At 38.3% G+C, this 9,849-nt stretch overlaps 1 protein-coding gene across 1 annotated transcript in view; it reads right to left on the reverse strand.

Annotated features, from left to right (window-relative positions):
- LOC103269164 (ATPase family AAA domain-containing protein 2B-like) overlaps positions 1–9,849 on the reverse strand; it is a gene marked incomplete at its 3' end in the record, with an annotated part of 64,201 nt that overhangs the window by 32,975 nt on the left and 21,377 nt on the right. The window contains exon 2 of the mRNA XM_008066746.1: positions 7,769–7,920. Within this exon, the coding sequence (XP_008064937.1) occupies positions 7,769–7,920 (152 nt within the window). The remainder of the gene's footprint in view (positions 1–7,768; positions 7,921–9,849) is intronic.

Consider the following 9,849-nt stretch of genomic DNA (forward strand, 5'->3'; position numbering starts at 1 on the left):
GGCCACTGCACTCCAGTCTGGGCGACAGAGTGAGACTCCAACTCAAAAAAAAAAACGATGAAGACTTAAGAAAAAGTCACAGTACCTCTTATAATAATCAGAAAGTTCAAAAACAAAAACTAAATTGCTATATAAGAGCTGTCAATGTAAATTAAGATATTATTGAAACATCCAGCAATTACAAAATTCTCCGAATGTCCTTCCCTTATATATGACTGTCTTTTATCTATGTGATTTGCACAAGCTTTTAACTAAAATAATCTAATGTTTTCGGTTACTCCAGCACTCTTAATGTTAATTATAAATATACTATATATTACAATGCCCCTGCCCAATAAAGGCCACAGTCAAGATGACTAAAATGTATGAACAATGAAAATTATTATGCATCTTTAGACTGTCAAGGAACAAACACAAAAAATTCAGCCCCCTTCACCCCTCAGAAAACAACAACAAAAAATGATCTAATCCTAATATCTACCTCTTGGAAAACATTTCATTTTTAGCAACATTGTATACAATGTACATTATTCTTCAGGCATAGAACAAATTGATGCCATATCTGACAATGTTGCCACTGCATAATACACTTCTGGAATTCTCCAGAATCACTCTCAAAATCCAATTTAAACCACATAGAAAAATCTATTTTATTACTTCATAAATACATTTTGGTTTTAGACCCAACACAGCATTAACTTAGTTTGATCAGTTAATCCAGAAGTCTTGGGGCCAAATGAATTTTGGCTATACCCAAAGTCACATGGATGAAATTTTACACACTTAAATTACTCAAAAGAATAAGATGCAGACCCTAAAGTCATTCCACATAAAAAATCTAAAAGTTTTCTGAACAATGGCAACATCAACTGGGGAAGAAAAAGCACAATAAAATTTTTGTCTGCTCTGAGGAAGACAATGATTACTTGGCTTTTATTTTGTTGCTAATAAAGTATCTGTTTTAAGAAAGAAAAAAAAAACTTGCTTTTTGATGTATCCAATGATCCCCACAGTCATAGATTATTGTAAAAATTTCACCATTATCATTTCTCTTTATAAAAAGGAGGGGGAAAATGGAGAAAGGATATGAATCACTTGGATGTGTTAAGAGAATACTGAAATTTTAAGAGTTGGCCTGTTCAGACAATATAACATATGAGTCTAAGTCTCTGTATATCAACATTCCCAAAAGTCAATCACTTAGTGAAATGAGGTGGATTAACTCCTTTGTTTATTCTTAAAAAGGAAGGTGGATAAGACGTTTTCCCCTGTATCTCTGTGTTTTAAATTTTATCAATAGAAAGTTTCACTTTACATTAGGTGATTACAACATTTGAATTTTCTACAGATTTAATTATCTGGGGCACACACCAATGCAATACCAGACTTAAAAATCATTACTTATTCTCCCTTTCCCACATAAACCCAAGGCACTTAGTGATTTATGAGGGTTCTAAATCTCAATTCAGAAAAAGCCTCAGTTCTGACAGATCTTACCCAACCACTATAACTATTCAATTCTAATGTGTCCATAGTCCAACACAGGTGGTTACACTTCTGCCTTTCCTCACTACTTCCTCATCACCTGACCACAAAAGGAAATTTTCAAGCAAGCTACATTCAAGTGTATGTAGTCTTATCAAAGACTTGATTCTGTCTGTATCTTAGAGTACACCTTTCTATTCCTCTAGAGATATCAAATGCATGCAATATACTCCAGGTTGTCTCCGAACACACACACACACACACACACACACACATCACCCAGGTTAAATAAAAGACTAGATAAATGTCTAGTAGCTAAATAAATATCAGCTGACAAAATGGTATAAACAATGTTAGTGTGCATATTTATGAATTCCTACATAAGACAAAAATGTTTTTAAAGATTGTTTTTATCAGAAAGTCCTCATTTTAGAAAAAAATATCAGTCATTAAAATTGTTAGGCCTGGCACAGTGGCCACGGCTATAATCCTATCACTTTGGGATGTGAGAGGAATGTCTGAGCCCAAAGGTTCGAGACCAGCCTGGGCAACTTGGCAAGACCTCATCTCTACAATAAATAAATAAATAAATAGCCAAGCGTGGTGGCATTCACCCGTGGTTCCAGTTACTTGGAAGGCTGAGGTGGAAGGATCACCTAAGCCCAGAAGGTCGAGGCTGCGGTGGCCATGAGCATGCCACTGCACTCCAGCCTATATGATAGAGTGAATCTCCGACTCAAAAAAAAAAAGAAATTTCCTCTCTCTCCCATTCATTTATATCAGTATGGACTCATGGATTCTTATTTTATTGTATATGTCATAATTCCTTACCCTCCTTATTTATTTTGTTACTCAAATTATATCAGATGTGGCCAATGCAAGCCCCTTCAAAGTAGTTCCTGTATCTTTTAACACAGCTCTATCATCTGGGGTAAGTTCCAGCTACTTGGAAGGCTTAGACAGAAGGTCGAGGCTACAGGTGGCCATGAGCATGTCACTGCAGTCCAGTGACAGAGTGAGACTCCAACTCAAAAAAAAAAAATTATGTTGACAAACTTGGGCCGACAAATATATAAATCAAAAATTCTCACCAAAAGAAAACTCATAATCTATCCAAATCACTTATGAGGACTCAAAAGTTCTAGCTCCACCTTTACCTCAATCTTCATCCAATTACCTAACTCCAAAAGTAAAAGTTGTTTCACTAATCAACAATAATTGCTTTAAAGAATTTCATGGTCTTTGCAAAGTTCTTTAGAATTCATTATTTTTGGCCAGACATAGTGGCTCATGCCTGTAATCCCAGCACTCTGGGAGGACGAGGTGAGAGGATTGCCTGAGTCCAGGGATTCAAGACTAGCCTGGGCAACATGGCAAGACCTCATCTCTACAATAAATCAAAAAAAATTAGCGAGGCATGGTGCCATGTGCCTGTAGTTCCAGCTACTAAGAAGGTTGAGGCAGAAGGATCACCTGAGGCCAGTAGGTCAAGGCTGCAGTGGCCGTAAGCATGCCACTGCACTCCAGCCTGGGTGACAGTGTGAGACTCCTATTCAAAAAAAAAAATGTTTTACATAGGTAATACTAATTCTCACCTATATTCCACTTTTCTTTACATGAATTTCTATTCATAATAAATTATTTTTTGTGAAAGGACTTCAATAATTTTACCTTAGATGTGCATAAAACTCAGATTACTGAAATAAAGGAATCAGGATTCTCAGGTTCATGACATAAAAACAAATATGAGCCTTCAAATAATTCCTGACTTTGGTATTTACACAACCTCAAAATCTAAAATATTTTTAACTACAAGTTATCCTTAAAATTCAATTCTATTGAATCTAATAAATAGCATTTTTCTTCTGAAACCATCTAAAACACTCAAAGAGGTCAGGTAGGCACAGTAGTTCATGTCTGTATTCCCAGAACTTTGGGAGGCTAAGGTGAGCCCCAGAGTTCAAGACCAGTCTAGGCAACATAGTGAGACCCCCGTCTCTACAAAAAATTGAAAGAAAAAGCAAAAAATAAAAAATAAAACACTAGAAGACTGTAATTCTAAATGTATAGTATTAAGCCAGGCACAGTAGCTCACACCTGTAATTCTAGCATTTTAGAAGGCCAAGATGGGAAAATCACTTAAGCTCAGGATTTCAAGATCAACCTGGGCAACATAATAAGACTTTATCACTACAAAAAAGTCAAAAAATTAGCCAGGCATGGTGGTGCACACCTGTAGACCTAGCTACTTGGAAGACTGAGATGGGAGGACCTCTTGAGCCTAGAAAGGGGAGGCTGCGATGACCCATGATTGTGCCACTGTATTCCAGCCTAAACAACAAAGTGAGACCCCATGTCAAAAATAAAATAACAATAAAAGTGTAGTGCTTACTCATATTCTTAGTTAAATTATCTCAAAAAGCTTTTTAAAATTGTGTGAACTACTAAACATTATCCTTCTGTCAAAATAGAAAAAGCAAATTTATTAGTATTTATTATTTAAAATTTTTATTCAAAACATACTTAATTGTTTATCTTTTTACAGAAATGGGGGTCTCACTATGTTGCCCAGGATGGTCTTGAACTCCTTGCCTCAAGCAATCCTCCTACCTCAGCCTCCCAAATAGGGGGGATTACAGGCATAGGCTACTATACCTGGTAAAATGTACTTAGTATTTTTTTGAAAAAAGGAATGTCTCACTCTAAGGCACGTAAAGAGAAACATAACTATCTCCTCTTCCCTCCCCTAAGTTTTTGAGGCCTCTTTATATGAAAAACATGATGAAGAACAATGTACATAAAGGCCTTCTGGGCTAACAAGGGAAATCTAGTGTATTACTTACACTTGAATAAGCTGTTAAAATCATCCTAAAGGTCAAATTTTAACACTAAAATGACTTTTTTTTAATTTAAATGAATTTTTATTTTAGAATAGCTTCAGATTTACATAAAAGTTGCAAAGATAGTACAGAGTTCCCATACACCCTAATCTAGTTTTCCCTATTTTTAACATTTCACATTGATATGGTACGCTAGTCACAACTAAGGAAACTGTATTAATACGTTATCATTATCAGCTAAAGGTCATGCTGTACTCACATTTCCTTAGTTTTTACCCAATGTCCTTTTCTGTTCTAAGATCCCATCCAGAATACTATAATCACGTTTAGCCATATCTCCTTAGGCTCCTATTGTCGGTGAGTTTCTTAGACTTTTCTTGTTTTTGATGACCTCGCTGATTTTGAGAAGTACTAGTCAGGTATTTTGTAGAATGTCTCTCTACTAGAATGTGTCTTGTGTTTTTCTTATGATTAGGCAGAGGTTTCGTGTCTTTGAAAAGAACTATTTTTTTTTGCCGGGCTCAGTGGCTCAGCCTGTAATCCCGCGCTTTGGGAGGCCGAGATGAGTGGATTGCCTGAGTCTGCGGGTTCGAGACCTGCCTGGGCAACTTGGTGAGACCTCAACTCTACAATAAAAATTTTTTTAAAAATTAGCCGGGCATGGTAGCGCGTGCCTGTAGTTCCAGCTACTTGGAAGGCTGAGGGAGAAGGATCACCGGAGCCCAGCAGGTCGAGGCTGCGGTGGCCGGGAGTGGCCACTGCACTCCAGTCTCGGTGATAGAGTGAGACTCCAACTCAAAAAAAAAAAAAAAAGTAAAGAACTTTTTTAGGAGCCGAGAACGGTGGCTCAAGCCTGTAATCCCAGCACTTTGAGGGGCCGAGGCAAGAGGACTGCCTGAGCCCAGGGGTTTGAACCCAGTCTGGACAACTTGGTAAGACCTCGTCTCCACAATAAATCAAAAATTTAGCTAGGCATGGTGATGTATGCCTGTAGATCCAGCTACTTGGAAAGCTGAGATGGAAGGACTGCCTGAGCCCAGTAGGTCAAGGCTGCGGTGGCTGTGAGCCTACCACTGTACTCCAGCCTGGGCAACAGAGTAAGACTCCAACTCAAAAAAAAAAAAAAAAAACACCTTTTTTAGGAACATTTATCTAGAAAAAGAAGCCTGATTCACTCATTTAATAAATGCAGGATACAGATTACAACAGGTAGATGAAATCTGAAAGTATAATTAAATGTCAGTACTCATTATAACATCATTATAAAGATCCAGACCTGTTTCATCTCACAGATGTATGAGTGTGGGAAAGAAAAGAAAATGATTCATGTATTTTTCTACTTAGCTTCCAGACAACACAAAATTTAAAACATAAAATGAGTGGTACCTGTTTGGAAAATACGAGTACTGGTAATAAGTACAGACAGACTTCTTAGGGAATACTAAATGTACACTGTTAGACAAAGTCTATATAATCCCAAAGATTTTTTTCGCTAAAGAGTAACAGTATCCAGAATTTACCTACACATATAAAATCAAAATGCTTTTAGACTTGAAAAAGAAATGAAAACAAAAGACTTCCCTTTTATTTTTGTTTATAATCAGCACTTCCACATCGGCAACTAAAAATTTTTTTTTAAAAAACAGAAGCTGCCGGGCTCGGTGGCTCAGCCTGTAATCCCGTGCCTTTGGGAGGCTGAGGTGAGTGGATTGCCTGAGTCCGCGGGTTCGAGACCCGCCTGGGCAGCGAGACCTCATCTCTACAATAAATCAAAAAATCAGCCGGGCGTGGTAGCGCATGCCTGTAATTTCAGCTACTCGGAAGGCTGAGGCGAAAGGATCACCGGAGCCCGGCAGGTCAAGGCTGCGGTGGCCGGGAGTGGCCACTGCACTCCAGTCTGGCCGACAGAGAGAGACTCCAACTCAAAAAAAAAAAAAAAATGTAGGGGGAAGGGGGAAAAAAAGAAAATTTATAAAAAACAGAAGCTAAAAGTTCTGATTTCAATGCTTAAATCTTTTTTCAACGTGTGTGTGCCTATCCTATCTAAATTAAATTATTACCATTTACTACTTTTAAACTGACTAAAATTAAGCTTCCCTGATAGAGACTGCATTAGCTATTAGCAGGAAAATTTTAAAAAAAGAAAAGAAAAAGTTTCCCTGATACACATTGAGCTTCACACAGACAAATTTAAGTAGAAGACGAGAGATGAAAAGATTTCTTCAAAAACTAAAGTTTCAGCCGGGCTTGGTGGCTCAGCCTGTAATCCCACGCCTTTGAGAGGCTGAGGTGAGTGGATTGCCTGAGCCCGCGGGTTCGAGACCTGCCTGGGCAGCAAGACCTCATCTCTACAATAAATCAAAAAATCAGCCAGGTGTGGTAGTGCATGCCTGTAATCCCGGCTACTTGGAAGGCTGAGGCGGAAGGATGACCAGAGCCCAGCAGGTCGAAGCTGCAGTGGCCGGGAACGGCCACTGCGCTACAGTCTGGGCGACAGAGTGAGACTCCAACTCAAAAAAATAAATAAATAAAATAAAACATTAAAAAAAATAAAAAATAAAGTTTCCCAAAAAAACTGAAGTTTCAGCTGGGCTCGGTGGCTCAGCCTGTAATCCCACACCTTTGGGAAGCTGAGGTGAGTGGATTGCCTGAGCCCGCGGGTTCAAGACCCGCCTGGGCAGCAAAACCTCATCTCTACAATAAATAAAAAATCAGCCGGGTGTGGTAACGCATGCCTGTAATTCCGGCTACTCGGAAGGCTGAGGAGGAAGGATCGCCGGAGCCCAGCTGGTCAAGGCTGCGGTGGCCGGAAGCGGCCACTGCACTCCAGTCTGGGCAACAGAGTGAGACTCCAACTCAAAAAAAAAAAAAAAAAAAAAAAATAACCTGAAGTTTCATTATAAATATATATATTTAGATTGTAAATTAGAGAGAGGGAGAGAAAAGATTCACCTACCTAAAGCGGGGGAGGGGGCCAAAGCCAGGAAAACATGGCAGCCATTGCTCAAAGAACATATGGCCTGGCCAGGCTTAACAAAACAATGGACTATTATATTTTAGCGTATCACTTCAAGTAGAATATTTAATCATCTTAGAAAAGGAAGACTTTTATTTTCATATAAAAAATATAATTCTAACCATGTGCTATTTAAATTTTCAAGACAAACGTTTACATATTCAAGACCTATCAAAATTAAGAGTAGTTTCTTATACATACATTGTATCTTACACATACCTTATATCTTTAAAAAACAAATATATTTTATAATATGTTTAGAAAAAATAAAATTATATATAAAAATTATAAAATAAGCTTAATACAATTTATAAGTATTTATAAGATACTAGTTGTTTTACAAATTAAGAAAATTAGCATTAATTATCAGCCCTGAATCACATCAAATAATCCATGAAAAAACAATTAATGAGTTCTCCTTTCTCACCTGGCCTGTCCAGTTGATATGTTCCATTCCTCTCGCTGACCAGTACTTCGTGATTTTGATTTGTCTTTGCAAACAGAATCAGGTTGTTTCAAAGTGCGTTTGGCTGGAGGAGATACGTGGCTATCACTTAAACTACCATCAACTTCAGCTTTCTGAAAGACACCATTAAAAGTGTACTTATTATTTCCATTAAGACAAATAGCTTTTTTTTTTTTGAATCAGAGTTTCAATCTGTCATCCAGGCAGGAGTGCAGTGGCACACTCACAGCCATCACAGCCTCAAACTGCTGAACTCAGGTGATCCTTCCATATCAGCCTTCCAAGTAGCTGGAACTACAGGCGTGCGCCACCACACCCAGCTAACTTTTTGATTTATTGTAGAGATGAGGTCTTGCCAAGTTGCCCAGGCTGGTCTCGAACCTGTAGGCTCAGGCAATCCTCTTGTTTCTGCCTCCAAAGTGCTGGGATTACAGGCTGAGCCACCGAGCCCGGCTGGGTTATTTGGTTTTTATTTTTCCTTTCTGCTCATTTGAGTTCCTTGTAGATCCTGGATGTTAGGCCTTTGTCAGATATATAATCAGCAAATATTTTTTCCCATTCTGTGGGTTGTCTCTCCACTCTCTTGATAGTTTCTTTTGCTGTGCAAAAGTTTTTCCAGTTTGATGAAGTCTCACTTGTCTATCTTAGCTTTTATGGCACCTGGTGTGATCCAGCAATCCCTCTCCTGAGAATACACCCAGAAGAACATAAATTATTCCACAAAAAAGACACCTGCACATGTATGTTTATAGCCACACTATTCACAATAGCAAAGACATGGAACCAACCCTACTGCTCACTGAAAGTGATCTGGATAAAGAAAATGTGGTACATATACATGATAGAGTATTACGCAGTCATAAAGAATAATAAAATCACGAACGCTGCAGCAAATTGGATAGAGTTGGAGACCACCATACTTAGAGAAGCAGGTGGAGGCCCAAACTTCACCTGCATGCAGCCTACTTGTGTAGTTAATCCTGACTTGTACCCCAAATCTCTATAAAAAATAAGTAATTCATTATAAAGTGGGCAAAAGATATGAACAGACACTTCTCAAAGGAAGACATCTGAGCAGCCAACAGACACATGAAGAAATGTTCAGCCTCACTAATCATCAAGGAGATGCAAATCAAAACCACACTGAGATACTACGTAACTCCAGTCAGAATGGCAATTATCAATAACTCAAAAATAATAGTTGCTGGAGAAGGTGTGGTGAAAAGGCAACACTCCTACACTGTTGGTGGGAGTGCAAACTAGTAGAACCTCTGTGGAAAACAGTGTGGCGATTTGTAAAAGTTCTAAATATCGACCTCCCATATGATCCCGTAAATCCCCCTACTGGGAATATACCTTGAAGAACTCAAATCACTCTATCAAAAAGATACCTGCACACGTATGTTTATCGCAGCATTGTTCACAATAGCAAGAACCTGGAACCAACCATGCTACCCATCAAAAAGGACTGGATTAAAAAAATGTGGTACATATACACGATGGAATACTAGGCAGCCATAAAAAAAAAACAAAATCATGAATTTCGCAGCAACCTGGATGGAACTAGAGTCTATAATACTGAGTGACCTCTCACAGAAACAAAGATCTGAGTATCACATGTTCTCACTCATATAGTGAATCTTGATCATGCAATGCACTACCATAAGAAAATGACTGACAGTGGTGGGGGAAACTATGAGGGGGAGGGGAAGGGGGGTGTGACTAATGGTAGTAAACATCTGTCTGGGGACAGGGAGACACCTGTTATCAACAAGGGGGCCTAATTGAAGTATATTTGTATACCTAACTCTTAACTCTACCCCACAACATCATAATAAAAAATATTGATTAAAAAAATAATAAATAAATAAAAATTTTTAAAAAGAGATAAGATAGACAAGTGGGATCTTATTAAACTAACAAGCTTTTGCAAAGTCAAAGAAACCATCAAGAGAGCAGGGAGACAGCCTACGGACTGGGAAAAAGTATTTGCCAACTCCAGGTCTGACAAAAGGTTAACATCTTGGACCTACAAGGAACTG

Source organism: Carlito syrichta, unplaced genomic scaffold (assembly GCF_000164805.1).
Source record: "Carlito syrichta isolate Samal-C Ts95f unplaced genomic scaffold, Tarsius_syrichta-2.0.1 Scaffold309094, whole genome shotgun sequence".
Lineage (NCBI taxonomy): Eukaryota > Metazoa > Chordata > Mammalia > Primates > Tarsiidae > Carlito > Carlito syrichta.